Genomic DNA, 16491 nt, shown 5'->3' on the forward strand with positions numbered 1-16491 from the left:
TCCACCAATCAGAGCTTAAATTGACAGTGATGTCCAATCAGGAGCAGCCAAAGATCAACCAGTGAGCAGAAAGTTCTATGTGTGTCTGAAAAGAAGAAAAATAATGTTCCTCTATGGCTGGAATAAAGCCATAAGACCTTTCTGATGCACTGTCACTGTTGATCTGTATGTTATTTCTACAAAGTTCTGCTAGTAATAAATTCTGCTTTCTTCTTCTGGTCGGCCTTTATGCTGCTTTTCCCTTTTCTCCATTTTCATTTTCACTTAAGTGAGTCAGCATAGTTTTCTTAAATAGCCCATTAAACAAATAAACCCCCCCACAATGTATTACAATATAAATCAATATAGAATATGAAAAAAATACATATAAAGACATAAAAAACTAAACACATGAAATCATAAAACTCTCTTCAAACTCAAACGTATTCTCTTCTTCTCCACTGCTTCATTAGACATTAGACACACTTGGTTAAGATTAGGAAACACCACCATTAGGTCAAAAATGTCATTTTATTACTGACAGTGTCACCAAGACTTTTCATGTTGCCATGGTGACTCATCCCACGGTGAAATTACCAGCTCAGGAAACCCAGCATCGCTGAAGGAAGCTTTGGGGGTACACTCTGCATATAGTCTTGATGCACCGCCCCTCCCCGGCTACATTCATGCATCTGTAATGAGCATATCTGCAGAGTTTGTCCCATTTGGTTTCTTTTTGCTTCCTCCCATTCAAAGATGTGAGTTTCAGTACTGATACGGTCCAGGTTAGACTTAACGCAGCTGCTGACACTCATCCATCACTATCACCCTCAAGAACATTCTGGGGGTGTTTGGTTTCATCAGTGTGAACTGAGTCCTCACGCTTTCTGGTCTTCACAAGCAGACAGATAAATTTAGGATTTTGGGATCAAAGAGACTATGATTGCTTCACTTCTTCCTCGTAGTCAGTGCTACACCCCCAGCTCCTCCATGCCGTCTGTTACTATGGAAACGACACCCCCCTCCATCCATTTCTATCACTTTGAAGACATTTTGCTGACCTACATTTCAGCTCATAGAAGCTTTTTATTAGTATTTAATTCTTGGTTTACTTCTGCTGTCTCTACAAGGAGCAAACCATCCTCATCACCCCGTCTGTGGATCATACCATCCGTCCCACGCTGGGCTGCACAGGTCAGCAGTCGGTCAAACCATGTTGGAACTAATTGGGGACGTTAGGAATGTGATGAGCCACATGTAAGAAACAAATATGAGTATTCTTGAGGTGGGGGAGGAGCACAGGAAACATTAACATGAATAAACTCAGACTGATGTCATGTAACGGTGGTGTTTAAAGAAAGAGTGTCACAATCTGTGGTAGTATGAGGAGACCCCAGATGCTGGACAGCCGGGAGGTGGGCAGGTGTCTTAATAACAGACTTTATAAGAGACTAAAGAAAAGTGAGAAAAAACAAACAATAGTGAACAATCACAGACATAAAGCTTTAGCTACTACCAGGATCTGTCACTGAATGACGGAAACCGGGAAGGATTTATAGAGTGTGTTAATAAGTAAGACAGAGCAGGTGCTGGTAGTAAGCTCACTCAGAGGTCCCCAGCCTTACATTAAACAGATTCTAATTAAACGGCTCTCTGACCAGCTCTGTGCAAGTCTACTAATGAGCCATTAATTTGAATCATGTGTCTTGTAGCAGGGAGACATCTAAGACCTGCAGGATAGTGGGCCTTGAGGACCAGGGTTGGGGACCTCTGGGCTAACTGAATCCAGGTTTGCAGGATGAGCAGGAAATCTGGCTGTTTTCAAACCCTTCACTACAGATAACACATACAGCATGTTTGTTACTAGCATGTAGAATTTAACTTTATAAGTGATTATCCAAACTTCATCCACAAGAAAAAGCACCAACCCAACATGCACACAGCTTTATTTACAGCACTTACATGACCATGAACAGTTTCCTGCCTTTACAGGTGAAACAGCACGAATACAGCAGCAATGTCTTTAACTTAGAAAAAGTAAAAAGCACATTTTCACAGTAGTTCCTCTACATCAAGCTGCCTCAGATGGCAGATGTATCAGGCCTCATCTGGCCAACATTTGGCTCAGGCGTGGAACTGACAAGTGTTTGGGCCAGATGTGGTCCGAACATGAGCAGCTGGCCTGGACATGAATACAGCAGTTTCCTTTTGGGCCACATGTGGCTGAGTTTTGGCAGCCATTTTCACACGGAGTCGATCTAAGCCAAGGTCAAATATGTGCAGATATGGGTCAAACATTGTTTATTATCTGGGGTGACTGGGTTAGTTTCTTTGTCATTGAAATAATGTTTTATTTAGCATTGTGTGTTCTAATGTGTGTGCTCCTCAATGCAGTCAGTGATATCTAAACATTTATGTGCAGACATGTAAAAAGTTGTTTGTTAGGCAGCCATTGCCATGTGAAGAAAAGGGAAATCAGCACATATTTATGACATTATACCAGGCCTGAGAACAAGGGCACAAATTGAAGCAAAGATCCAACATCAGTTAAACCAATCACCACCGAACACCTGCAATCTCAAATCCAGAGTAACACAAGCCCCCAGAGCACGTCCAAAAGTCATGATGCTGTGTGAAGTTGGGTAGCATCCGCTAGAGTCTCGGCTGTAACTGAAACAGCTTTATAAATGCATCTGTCTTCCTCTGAATGAACAAACTGTGTGGTTGAGTGTGCCATCGACTGAGTGCAACAACCTCCTCAAAGACAAAAGTTGGAGCAATCTGACCTTCTTCTTCTTCTGAACTGTAATTTCACTCATAAATTTACCCTCTGTAAAATCAGGATAACTATGAGAATAAAAGCTGCTATGACTCGTTTTATAACAAATGCCTTTTTCATAAAACATCCACGTAATTTGGAAAACCTGGAAAAACTCACCTAGCAGTACAAACTGGGGTACCAGAGCATAGAGGCTGCATGTGGACCTGGATCAATGCTACCCAGTGGAGGTATGCTTTAACAGGGAAACCATCCAGCAGCTTTCAGCATGTAAACTGGTAATAAGCACGATAGATCTTCTAGGAGAGAAGGAATTATGAATAAATGAAAGAAAAGTTTTTATATTGGTACAGTAGATATTTGCAGCATTGTATTTCCATTGTATTTATAATCCATGAATACATTTTGTGTCGGTATTTTGCAGCTCTAAAAGCTCTGTTATTATATTCCCTATGTGATTATGGATTCAGTGCATTTAATGCCAAACTCAGTCTAGTGAGTTATAATTATAATAGAGTCCAATTCAATCCAATTCACTGTGGTTACAAATCCAGTCAAAACAAATCCCTTATATGATCCACATTAGTCCACTTTACAATAACTGTATTCATATAAGCCAGGTTGTGGGAAACGATCACCAAGTTAAGGAAACCAACAAACTGACTACTCTCTTCGATTCAGTCCCCCATCCTGAGCATCCACGGGGTGGCGAGTGACAGTGGAAAGAAGAAAACTCCCATTTATCAGGAAAGGAAAACCTCTGTCAGAAGCTGAACCAGGAAGTATGGCCATCTGCATTGATTAGTTGGGGATGGATCACCAAAACTCTAAGCCAGAGATAACTGCTGAGAAAGAAAAGGGAAACACAAATTAATGACAACAATAATGTTTTATATTTAAACAAAAAGTAAACAGAAAAGTGTAGAAAAAAGCTCAGGGCATCATGGGACACCCCCCCTGCAGCCTCAGCCTGTAGCAGCTTAATAGAAGGGATGGCAGCCCGAACTACAAGCTTTGTCCAAAAGGAAAGTCTGAATTTGGATTTTAAAGGCAGAGGGGGTGTCTACTTCCTGAACCCAAACTGGGAGCTGGTTCCGCAGAGATGGAAATCTTTGGAAATCTAAAGATCAGACAGAGATCATGTCAAGTTAAAGATGTTCAAAATATCTTCAGGTATAAACGATGGCACAGACAGATGCTTTATTTTTTTAAATCTGTGTTGCTGGAACTTTTTTACTTAGAGAAAAGCAGATTTGATTAAAAAAGGGAGCATCAAGAAATGTAAGCATGAAGAGTGGAAGCTGTTTCTGTAAGCTGACACCTTCAGTTTCACCTTCACATCCAGAAAAGAAGAATGAATCATTCCAGTTTTTCCATTCAGAGAAGGACACGCACCAAGCACCCATCAGCCAAGTCTAGATAAGGACCTGCAGGATGGTGCTGCACACTGAAAATGCTGACTATTAATGCATGTTTATCTGCTTCTCCAGCTAATCCTTGTCTCTATTTCTCTTTCCTCCAGGAACCATTGGATTCTGTCCTCAGTCTGAACCCTCTGTGAATTAAACCAACATCTTCCTTTTCCGAACAAATCAGACCTGCGGGGCCTCTCATACTTTACAGTTATCTGTTTCTGGTATTTCAAGAGACAAATATTACCCTGGGACGTGACAACATGGAAGTAGAAGAATGTTTTTGGAAAATATTTTGAGATTTTGGGTGTTACCCTCTCTGCAGCAGAGAAACCAAGAAAAAAAAAGCGGATTTACTAAAAAAACAGACCTACATCTTAAGGTGATAGACTTCAAAAGACTTCTTGAGATTCACCTTGTGCCAAGATAAATCTGAATGTTTCTCTCTTCCTCTTGAATGTATGATGGAGTAAACAAGAGACGAGAGAGTTACTCAAGCAAACGACACAAAAACCAAGAAGTAAGCTCTGCGTCTGAACAGAAAGCCCCTTCTCCTGGCTGCAGTGTGGAGTAAGGGGTGTGTTCGGAGGTTCACCCCCACCAGCCTGCTGCTTGCAGATGGAGGCCCACCAACACTCCCCAGATAGCAGCAGTGAGGAGTGTACCGTCCTGGAGGCTCCACCCAGCAAAAACACATGCCTGCAACATGCAGCGAAGGTACGGAGAAGCCATTTCTTCACACAGCAACATCTTAATAACAAAACAAGGAAAAGAATATAGCACAGCTTTCCCAGCATGTCCATGTGTTAAAACCCTACCGGCACCTAAACCTGACTTGGGTCATGAACATCCCCTGCCAGAGTCAGAATATTGGCGTAAAAAGGCCAATACCTTTTACCTCTAAAGCGCACATACTGTACAAAACAAGGTTGTTAAAACAACAGTGCAATTTTATGATCATTATGTGGGGCTGGCAGCTAATGACGGCTTGTTTTAGCTGGTTGCCTAACGCTATGACAATGCTTCAGAAAAATAGCTCTTTGACACTATTACATACAACAGCATAAAAATCTAAATAAATATGTGCGACTGTCAAAGAACAAAACATCCATCCATCCATCCATTTCCTTTTTACATGTAACATGCAACTATGCAGAGAAAACATCTTTTAAATCACACTGAAAATAACCCAACTTGAACTGAAGCATCAGCAAAACAGCCTGAAACCTGATACTTGTTGGGTTTTGCCAATCTGAAGGTCAAGTTGAGATAATGCATATAGCAACAACAAGCAAGATAACAGGAAGTAAAGAAGGGGAAACTGTACAGAAGTGCTGCATGAATGAATATGTGAAGGGGTTTGTTGTAGGTTTACGTTCAGGGTCAGTTTTAGGTTCTGATACAGCTGCAGCCTCGTAATTCTTTTCAAAACCACAATAAGATGCAAAGGACAAATCCTGAGTCATAAATTTGACTTATCTTTTTCTAAATCTTTGAACACCTTTGTATAAGCAGGTGGCTGATCTGTACTGTTCAGCCTGCGAGTGTCCGCTGTGTGAGGACTGTGTGTCGGAGCATGAAGAGCACCCTCAGGTGCCCCTCAGCCAAGCCCTGGAGCAGCACCGCAGCAGGCTACAGGAGAGGCTGGAGAACGTCCAGACAAGGTAAACACAAACACTACACACATTTTAACTGAGTGTGTAGTGTCTATGTTTTCTAAGCTGTTAGAGTATCATTTCTGACTGATAACCAATCACATTTCTCACAGATTAATTGATTTGCTCCATATTAATAATGATGTTAAACTAAATTATAATGAAAGAATAGGATTAAAAAGGGGTAGTTATTGTTTGGGGATATCTTGTATATGGATTTTCATAAAGTCATTTTCATAAAACAGTACTAAATATATTATCAATGATTATAGTGTGTGTCAAATGTATTGAATGTTAATTTATAATAATCCAAGCTATAAATATATGTAGTCGAAACATACTTTTTAAACTAATACTTGACTCGTTTAATTAAAATATTGTTATTATACTCAACACTAAATCAGGACACAGGGATTATCCACATGCATGAAGAGACAGTTTAATGTACAGTGAGGAACTACTGACATCTGGTGGACAGATGCAAGTTCAAGATTTAAAGATTTATGAAGACACAAAAGATAGACTAAAATTTTTAACAATGAAAAGTAGCAAATGATTAAACAATTTATTGATAATAAAAAGTAGATGCTACATGTAATGGTGATGTATTACTGGTATCTGACCCCACCTTTACATCCATCTTTTCTAGACTCCCACAGATTGCAGATGCACTGTCTTTTGTTAAAGAGATCCTCCAGCAGCTGACCAATCAGAGGGCTTCCATTGAAGAGGACATCCAGTCCAGCTTTGAGGACCTGCATAAGCAGCTGGACGTTCGGAAGAGTGTCCTGCTGATGGAGCTGGAAGTCACATATGGACTCAAACAAAAGGTGAAAATCTTTCAAAACAACATGATGAGACTGTTGACTAGTTCTGAAAATCTCATTCTTCATGGTGAGATCAAGAAATTAATATATATTTTTTTTCTCTAGGTCCTCCAAGCCCAGTTAGATAGTCTTGTCCGAGGAGATGGGGACATCTCAGCCACCTGTACCCAGACGGAGGAAGCTCTTGCTGGAGAGCCGTGTGTGGCAAACCTGCAGGTGGAACGTGAGCTGGGGGACAGGTTAGGTGAACTTGTGCGCTGTGGTTTGCCGTGTCAGCCGGAGGAGAATGACCAGCTGGATCTGGTGATGGAGACAGATGGACTAAGGAAGTCCATACACAACCTGGGAACCATTGTCACAACCAGGTGCGATCATACTAATGTAAAAAGCTTTGGACCTGTTTTTAAAAAGACACAGTTGTGGATTAAACACACTGTTATATACCTCAGTGCGGTGGCAAGCCAGAGCGAAGCCATGGGTCTTGGCCTGGAGCAGTGCGTTGTGGGACATCCTGCCTCCGTTACCATTGTAACAAGAGACAAGTCAGGGGGAGCTTGCAAAAGTGGTAACGCAATCCTGTCAGCTGAGGTTGGTTTCATGGCCAAGCTTGTATTAAACATAGCTTACCTTTATGGACAATGAGACTTTTAACCATCGTCTCTGTGGTCATACAGGTATTTACCCCAGATGGCAGCATAGTAGACGGTGAGATTGTGGATCACAAGAATGGGACGTATGAGTTTGTGTATACAGTGCCAAAGGAAGGCGATTTCTCGCTGGCTCTTCGTTTGTACGACCAGCACATAAAAGGAAGTCCCTTCAAACTGACCATCACCAAGGCCTTAGAGGCAGAGGTGGGTGGAGCCACCTTGGAATTTGTGAGTAAAAAGCATGAATACTTACTTTATCCTTGGTTAAACTTTGTATGATAAATTGTCTAATTCTACTCAGCCAAGCCCAAGAACAGTTTTATCTGCTAGCTGGACAGTTTTATCTGGTCCTGTCTGGAGTTTAGGTGTGTGTGCAGTGGAGCTGTAAACATATTTTCAGAAAGTTCTTCCTTTGTACAATTAATGTTTTTGCTAACAAAGTGCTAAATACTGACGTGTCAAGAACAAACACTTTTCTTAAGAAAGGGTAAACAAGCACCTGTCAGTGGTCCAGTAAAATAAGGTTTTGCCTGGATTATGACTTTCAGTTTAGTCTTTTATCCCTTTTTATCCCTTTCCAGTTTTAAGGGCTCAAACTCATATCTATAATCAAATCAGATCTCTACACAGTGACACTTTAAATACCTTAAAGTAGTGCTTGGGGGTGGATCTGGTGGATGCTGTTTGCAAAGGGTTCAGAAAACCTATATTTTTGTTAGCGACTGCCTTCTTCCTTTGATTCTTTGATCAAATTTTTGATATATATTCTCTACCATTTACCCATCCATAGTCTATACCTGCTCATTCCAGTGCAGGGTTGTAGATGGACTGGAGTCTATCCCAGCTACTACCAGGCACATGGCTGGGACCTTGAACAGTTTGTTCTCTCTCTACCAACAGGACAGATGTTTTTTTCTTTTCAATTTCACAGCTTTCTCCCACAAACTTTTAACATAGGTTCTGGGCTAAAATCAGAGTTCATGGTAACAACAAAGAATTTAACGCGACCTAATTGGTGCTTTCTACTCTGTACCGTCTCTTCCAACACAGTAAAAAGAAGCACTAACATTTGCAAGTCTCCAGGAAAAGAGACTGATCTTTGTTTCTTGAAGCTGGAAAAGACCAGGCTTTTTCTCAGGAGCTCATCGGAAAAGATGTGGAATGTATCAGATCCCTTTTTTCAGGGTTAGGGTTAACACTACCAGCAACTGGATATCAACACATTGGTCATTTTAGATGTGCACCATAGCTGATTCAAAGAATAGCAAGAGGACAGACACTGAATTAGCCTTTGTTAAGTGGTACTAAAGTGTGAAAATCTGCTAAAGTTCAATAGTATGTCTTTTAACAGGACTTTTTACATGTTGTACTGGACCATTATTTGGGTTTGTGGGAAGTGCATGTTGTTTTCAGGTTTTAGGATGGCCAGTATGACCTCTGAGGCAAGGCTAGTTCACCACTTTTTGGTTTGGCTCCTGACAGCCTTTCAATTGTTTATATTAGTTTTTATGTGACTTTAAACAGCCTCAGGCCTACAGAACCATAGAGGTGTAACACTGATCCTTTAATTGATCATTGATCATTTAACATTCTGTGGACTTTTGTAGGAGGCAACTGGATTTTATTTTTAAATAAATGTCTGATTTTCAAATGAAGATAAACAGCATTTTCACCTTGAGTTTGTTGTCCATCCAGGTGTCTCCCTCCACCACAACAGCAACCAATTCAGCTGCCAACGCCACCCCGTCCACAGGCTCCTCTGAGGGGGTCAAGAGACGAGGCAAGTCTCCTGGCCAGAAGAAGAAGGGCTCCAAGAGGGCTAGTAGCGCCCTGGGCACTCCGCGACGGAAAACTCAGAACCCCATCGAGGATGACCTCATCTTTAGGATTGGTGAGAGATTTATCTGGAATAATTCTTGTAATTCTAGTTTTTGTCATAGTTCACAACGAAACTTTTAGTTGTGAATGCATTTATTTTTCAGTATATACCTTCATCTATCAAATATAATCAAACATCAAAGTTACCGACCTGAGCAGAGTCCAAATATGAAACAGACCATACTCAAATGTTAACCAGATAATTGTCTGTAAAAAAACAATGCTCACTCAGTTTTCTTTGGGTCTTCCTTCTTTCTTTAGGAACAAAAGGAAGGAATAAAGGCGAGTTCACCAACCTTCAAGGAGTGGCCGCCTCCTCCAGCGACAGGATACTGATAGCTGACAGCAACAATCAGTGTGTTCAGGTATAGCTTGTCCGGTCCTCAGGTCTTCAAAGCTTTGACGGTGACATATTAGACATGAAGCTGAAAACCCTTTAATATCACTAGATTTTTTCCAATGAGGGGGAATTCAAGACTCGTTTTGGGGTGCGTGGAAGATCGCCGGGGCAACTGCAGCGGCCAACAGGTGTAGCTGTGCACCCAAGTGGTGACATCATCATTGCTGATTATGACAACAAGTGGGTCAGCATCTTCACCTGCGAGGGCAAGTTTAAGGTAAGTGCTGCATGGTTACTGGAAGTATAGATGTCTTCTTTGATGCATAAACCTAAAATGTTGGATGTGTTAATCAGTTTTTCTTCATTCATATTCTTTGGATTTGCTGTCCAACAGGCAAAACTTGGCTCCGGGAGACTCATGGGGCCAAAAGGCGTGTCCGTGGACCAAAACGGTCACGTGATTGTGGTTGACAACAAGGCGTGCACAGTTTTCATCTTCCAGCTGACTGGAAAACTTATCACCAAGTTTGGGAGTCGGGGCAACGGTGACAAGCAGTTTGCAGGTTGTGTTTTGTAAGACTGTAAAACTCAGAATAAGTGTACGCTGAATGTGTGATGGCTTAAATCATATTTAAACTAAAGTTAAGAACATCTGACCAAACCTTCAGAGCTCATCTGAAGAAGTCAATTAATCCAAAAGTGGTAAAGAATATTAATTTTTAATAGATATTAATATTTAATAGATGTATGATATATGATCATATCTCAAATATTTAAGGTCTGGTATGAACTCTAAATCTAAATTAAAAAGATTTGAAGCAACAGAAGAGGTACCAGGTACCAAATGCTGCTTTTTAACCCTTGAACTTGCTCAATGATTATAGAAGAAATCGTAAACCCCTGTAAAATTGCTGTAATTTGATGAACAGTGATCTCATTGCTCTATTTGAAATATCTATATTAAATAGATTGATGATTTTTGTTTCTGTCCTGAAGGTCCACACTTTGCAGCGGTGAACAAGAACAATGAAATCATTATAACAGACTTCCATAACCACTCTGTGAAGGTACACAACTTATTGCATTTGCTTTCTTTCTCATCGTAGAACAAAAGGAAACCTTCCTTCTAAACTTATTAATGTCTTGGTCTGGTCAGGTTTTCACCCCTGAGGGAGAGCTCGTGTTGAAATTTGGCTCAAATGGAGAAGGAAACGGCCAGTTTAATGCTCCCACTGGTGTAGCTGTGGACGTTAATGGAAACATTATCGTAGCTGACTGGGGAAACAGCCGAATACAGGTACCACACTAGTGGGTTGGGTTTGCAAGCATGAAATGTCAATAAGCCTAAATTATTACTGCATTTTCTCTTGAAATTTGTCTAGGTGTTTGATGGCAGTGGCTCCTTCCTGTCCTATATCAACACTTCAGCAGACCCTTTGTATGGCCCACAAGGTCTGGCTCTGACCTCAGACGGACACGTGGTGGTAGCTGACTCCGGAAACCACTGTTTCAAAGTCTACCGCTATCTACAATGATAAAGACTTGGATAGAAATGGTAAAGTGGAAACAGGAGGGAGGTAGAGAAGGGAAGCAGTTGTTACAATGGGGAGATACAGTGCACAACGTCTAATTCCACTCATCACTGCATGAACCTGTACCAAGGGATGGAGAGAAGTTAAGAAATGCCAAGGAAAATGTTGGCTTCCATCACTACATTATGAGTAACTTGGTGAAAAAAAATCCACTCCATCATCTTGATGAAGGAGATCATTAAGTGCAGATAATTTGATGGTCTCACTGACAAATGGGATGCAAGAATTAGGTAAGTAAAGACAGTCGTGTAACACCGGAGTATTACTGTCAACTTCAAGGGGTCCCGGCTCTCCCAAGTTTGGCTCAGGTGGATCAATGGATGATAGAACAGAAAAAGGCTTTACAAAGAAAAGTGGATGCAAGAGGATACAATGAAAATGTTTTCCGAAACCACTGCTTCTCCGATATCCGATTTTGTGAATGTTGGATGAAGGGATCCGACAAATATCAAAGGCATGAAATTTGATGAGAATAAGCTGGAATGTTTAAAGTTTTCTAATGTTCTGCCTTGTCGTGTTGTATGTAATAGACAAAATGATGGCCAGTGAGCTAGAAGAGGTCCATGTCTATGGCATGCCACGTTATTATGGATTTTGTACAACAGTTTAAGCAGAAAAAAGGTATAAATTCTGAGAGCTTTCCATGATGCCCTTGAAGAAAAGACTTATCTTTAAACTGATCCAGCAGTAAAAGGACTGGACTTGTGCTGAAAATTAGAATGTTGAAATGTCTGTTTGTATTTACCATAACTAAATAAAGGTAAAACACACACACACACACACAAAAAACCCCTTATAAATGAGGTGTCATTTTTCTTTTAGGGATCAAGTAGTGGTCATCTCGTCCCCTCATGGCCCCAGATGACGATCCAAATGACCCCTGCTTCTTGATTCCTAAATGAAAAGGGTACCTTACGAAGCGAAAACGAAGGTGTAGGCTTAAGTGGAGGAATAATGTTTGGCCCATAGACATGGACCACTTTTAGTTTCATGTGCATTTTTGTACATTAGGATTGTTTGAATATGGAATGTTTATTTTTCTCTCCATGCACCAGTATTCTTTACAAACCTTAGACATCAGACTAATTATTTCAAAGAACTGCTTCAAAGATTGTCTGGATTGACATCGCTTCGATAAGCAGAATCGTCCGTGCTCAGTTTGTGTGTTCATATTTTCTTGACAAAAATGGAAAAAATAATCTCTATGAATCTGTTCTATATATTCCAGAGAAACCCTTTATTAATATGTGAAAATTTCTAATCAGTATATTTGGGATCAGTGACATTATAGATGTGTCCCAATTCAGGGTCTGCACACTTCGAAGGGCGGATTCTTCGGCTACATACGTCGTCGCGGTATGCCAAGTACTGTCCCAATTCACAGAATTTGAAGGAGCCTCCGAATCCCCCCTTGAAATCCACACTTTGGCCTCAAACGAAGGCTGCTGGTGATGCATCCTTCGCGGCCTTTTTTCTCCCATAATTCATTGCGCACAAGATGGTGGCGAGTCGCCAACCGAGTTCAGAAGAGTACATTTTAGGTGTCAGTAAAGTTTTTGTTAACTACACTTGAGTAGAAATGTTACAAAACCAACTACATTAAAACCATGTTTGTTAAATGGTGACATTAAAATTTAGTATTTGTGGATTTTTAAGGGGTTAATGACGTGTGTACCAGCTGGAAAACAACAGAGCCTCAGACCATTGTTTTTTTTTTTTTTTTTTTTAGTGTCGTTATTACCGGTTGGTGTTAATGTTCACTTAAGTGTCCTATGAGTAATTTCAGAGGTTTAAGTGATTCAACATCCTATGTTGTTGCTATGGGAAATTCTTTTTGGCTAGTTAGGCTGTCCCATTTCACGAACGTTAAGTGGAAGTGTGTAGACTACGGAGGACACTCTGTAGCCTAGACCCTGAATTTGGGACACACATTATTACACATTCCTTTCTGCTGTCTCGGTAACGGTAACCAAGAAGCATAGACTTCGACAACGCTCTGGTTCATCTTTCATAGAAGAAGAAAGAAATCAGAAATCCATGACATGCTGCTGCCTGCTTGTACTCTTCCATGTTACATAATTCCTCAGTGCTTTTGGAAGCATGCTTCTGCTTGTCGACATCAAATACAAGCAGACCATTTAGGAAACAGATACCCTGCAGAACTGATCTAATGTAATGCAGAGATGTAATGATAAGCTGTCTTTGTTTTTTAATGCTGTGAAATTTCAAGATTGATCCTTTATTTAACAATGGGCAATAGTGTGTACAAATAGTCTAATGGTTAAAAAAGAATTAGGCAAGTGCTGATGAATAGAAATGGGGTGTAGAGGACATGTAAACATCATTGGAAAAGTGGCAAGTGGCAAAAAGACACTTTAATCAATAATTGGCTCTCCTGAAACCATGGAAAACTCAAATTTAGGAGGAAATCTTAATTTTATTTATAAAATTCATTGCAAAAAATAACAGGGCAACATGGATTGCTACAGTTGAAAAATTTGTATAGAAAGTTTCTTCCAAGTTTTTAAACTCTGCTTACGTAAAATGACGTGGGCCCTATAGCATAATGGCCCATAATTGTCCCAAAAACTAGGTAAAACTGTTCATATAAAACCAGAATCAACCAGACTCTCTATCTTGCTTCTTTGATTCTGCATAATGCAGCTTTGACTTGTGACCAGGCATCCAGGCTTTTATTTTAGTCATTGTTTTGAGTGTGTAGTAGATAAATTATATATCAGCATCAGAAACACCAACATTTTGCCTGATGTTAATGTCCCACTATGTCTGTGGAAGGTTTTTTTTTTTTTAAATAATTTTTTATTAGTCCCACAGTGGGGAAATTCTTTCTCTGCATTTAACCCATCCTAGTTGCTAAGAGCAGTGGGCTGCCAGATTCCACTGCCTGGGGAGCAGTCGGGGGTTAAGGGCCTTGCTCAGGAAGCCACAGTGGTTTTTACCTTAGTTGACAGCCCAAGTACTTGATCCAAGGTTCTCCAGACCCAAGCCCACCTCTGTAACCACTAGGCTACCACATACAAGACCAACAGCCTCTAATTTAAGATAATTATCACTTGTAGTTCTATGACTATTGGGATGGCCTTGTTGCATATTTTGCCACTTGGGTTGGGAGGCGCATCTGTTTATGGAACCATGATTTTGCTGCATTTCCTTGATTTTCTTCATGACACTCAATGAAAATGTTAACGTGGCGTATTTCTGTGGGAGCTTTCTGTCTTGCTTTCACCATGTTTGTGTATTTCATTGATAGGGAAGTATTCATCACCCAGAAACTTAACATTAAAAAAAAATACGTTTTAAAAAGTAATGGGACAAACAGGAAATTAACTTCTTTCATGTAATTTCATGTGACTGCATTTGCAAAGTCGTGTCACAGTTCAAGAATAAGTGGAATATGTTTCATGACTGCCATGAGGCTTTGCTGGTGAATGCCATTGGTAAATTAATCTCTATGAGAATGCAGCAGATGGAAGAACAGTAACAAAGCAAGCAAAGTACTGATGCTGGAGACGTTTCCTGTAAACAAAATACACATTTTATGTCCCACTCATTTGTGTTCTTGTGTGACCTATTTATACATTTGCAGAGCAAACAGTGAAAGTTACACCTGGTGTTTCTAATTTACCTGCTATTACTAAAAGTATAGCATTGCATAGTTGTTTCATTAAATGGGCTGTCTAGACGCCCATTTTCCATAAGCAGATATAGAGTGGTGTGTGAAGCATTCATGAATTACTTTTTGGAAAAGTGTTTCTTCATAAAACAAATTCTATAAAGCATTTACATCAGTTGAGTAATAGATAATAAATGCATTTCAGTTCTATAAACATTGAGCTGGACATTTGTAACATTTACTATAATTATACACTCTAACCTTGTTAGGTAACAAATGCTTGCAATAGATGTCAATTTCTCTTTAAGTCTCTTAAGAATGTGGGAACAATTACTAATGCATTATTTAAATCTTGTCATAACTTTACATAATTTATTACATTTATTTATTATTTATTGATGTAATTACCCATTTGATCCTGCCATTTGATTGTGTTCCACCATGTGCATTGAAATTCTGAAGTGCCCGTTTTTTTGTTGTTTTTGTTTTTTTTTAATAGATTTAATCTTGTTGTCTGAATCAAAAAGTTGTTGTGTTTGTTATGAATGGACTAAGTAATGCTTTATGAAGACTCATTTGTCAAAAATTAAGTTGTCATCCTTCAGATGGACAATAACCAAGCAAACCAGCTTGAAAAACAGTGACTTACCTTTGCATTTCTCATTCAAACCAATGGACAACTTTAGCACAAAGCTAGCTCTAGCTTGTTAGCTAGCTGTAGCTTAAAATACTGTACATCTCAATAATCTAACACAACTGTTTTAACTTAAGATTTTGTCACTGTTAAACCATTAACTAGCTGTTGTTTGTCCGTGCCATTGGTTTTAATGGTAAATGTTCATTGCTTTTATGAAATAGTTCCTAAAAACCGTGAAGCAAGTGCTTGTTTAATATAATTAACAGGCAAAAATGAACGTTGTCGGAGTCAAAAGAATCAATGATGTTTTTCTATTTGTGCTGACTGTCTGTTGAAAGTAAATTTTCTTACTTTGTTTAATGCCTGATAGTTCAGATAAGTCCAAGGTTTTTTACTCACTTGTTGTGAGCTAAGATAAAAAGTTTTCTGTGCTGTTAATGGTTTTTAACAAAACCCAGCCATGTTTCATTGGCTAAGTTTGCTGGATTATCAGCCTTAACGTGAGTAAAATGAATGTGGTTACGGTGGAATTGCTTGCCATCATTTACCTTTGAAATGTATTGCAAACAACAACAACCTTCATTTAATAGTTAATTTGCAGACCATACATCCAGTTTAGGGGATCTATTTTCAGTAACAAGCCAGAAAGTATGCCTTTAAAACAAATGATTGTTTTTATTTTTCTCAAATATAAACGTGGTGTTTTTAATGTACTGATCAGCTTCAAACAGTGTCACTTGCCTGCTCTTTCTCTCTTTGTAAGTACCGTATGCCATGTCTGTTCACTGTTAAGGTCAATCTCTAAATATTCACACATACTCAATACTGAAATAAAACATTGATTCCTAAATGGCAGCCCTTTGTTTAAGGTTTGGTTTGTGAAAATTACTTACATTAAAAGGGTAATTTTATAATTATTTAAAAAATTCCCACTGTCTCTTTCCATTATAGCTTATGATGATGAAACTGGATAACAGAAATACTACAGAAAGGAAAATCAAAGTACTGCATGATGTACTTTTAAAGGATTGGGGGGGGGGGGGGGGGGGGGGGGGGGGGGACACAATTCTGTTAGCATAATCAAGTGATATTTAACCTAATAAAAACC

General features: G+C 39.6%; 1 protein-coding gene across 2 annotated transcripts in view; it reads left to right on the forward strand.

Annotated features, from left to right (window-relative positions):
- Positions 1 to 16238, forward strand: part of LOC121640370 (tripartite motif-containing protein 2-like) — a 24378-nt gene extending 8140 nt beyond the window's left edge. The window contains exons 2-14 of one of the 2 annotated variants that reach the window (XM_041986086.1): positions 4281 to 4887; positions 5686 to 5834; positions 6475 to 6655; positions 6758 to 7017; positions 7102 to 7240; positions 7327 to 7530; positions 8998 to 9193; positions 9442 to 9545; positions 9630 to 9797; positions 9915 to 10083; positions 10517 to 10587; positions 10677 to 10817; positions 10903 to 16238. In XM_041986086.1, the coding sequence (XP_041842020.1) occupies positions 4789 to 4887; positions 5686 to 5834; positions 6475 to 6655; positions 6758 to 7017; positions 7102 to 7240; positions 7327 to 7530; positions 8998 to 9193; positions 9442 to 9545; positions 9630 to 9797; positions 9915 to 10083; positions 10517 to 10587; positions 10677 to 10817; positions 10903 to 11055 (2034 nt within the window). In that variant the 5' untranslated portion in view covers positions 4281 to 4788 and the 3' untranslated portion in view covers positions 11056 to 16238. The remainder of the gene's footprint in view (positions 1 to 4280; positions 4888 to 5685; positions 5835 to 6474; positions 6656 to 6757; positions 7018 to 7101; positions 7241 to 7326; positions 7531 to 8997; positions 9194 to 9441; positions 9546 to 9629; positions 9798 to 9914; positions 10084 to 10516; positions 10588 to 10676; positions 10818 to 10902) is intronic. The other variant, XM_041986087.1, reaches the window with a different exon arrangement.
- Positions 16239 to 16491: the final 253 nt, after the last annotated feature.

This window comes from Melanotaenia boesemani, chromosome 5 (genome assembly GCF_017639745.1).
Source record: "Melanotaenia boesemani isolate fMelBoe1 chromosome 5, fMelBoe1.pri, whole genome shotgun sequence".
NCBI classification, from domain to species: domain Eukaryota; kingdom Metazoa; phylum Chordata; class Actinopteri; order Atheriniformes; family Melanotaeniidae; genus Melanotaenia; species Melanotaenia boesemani.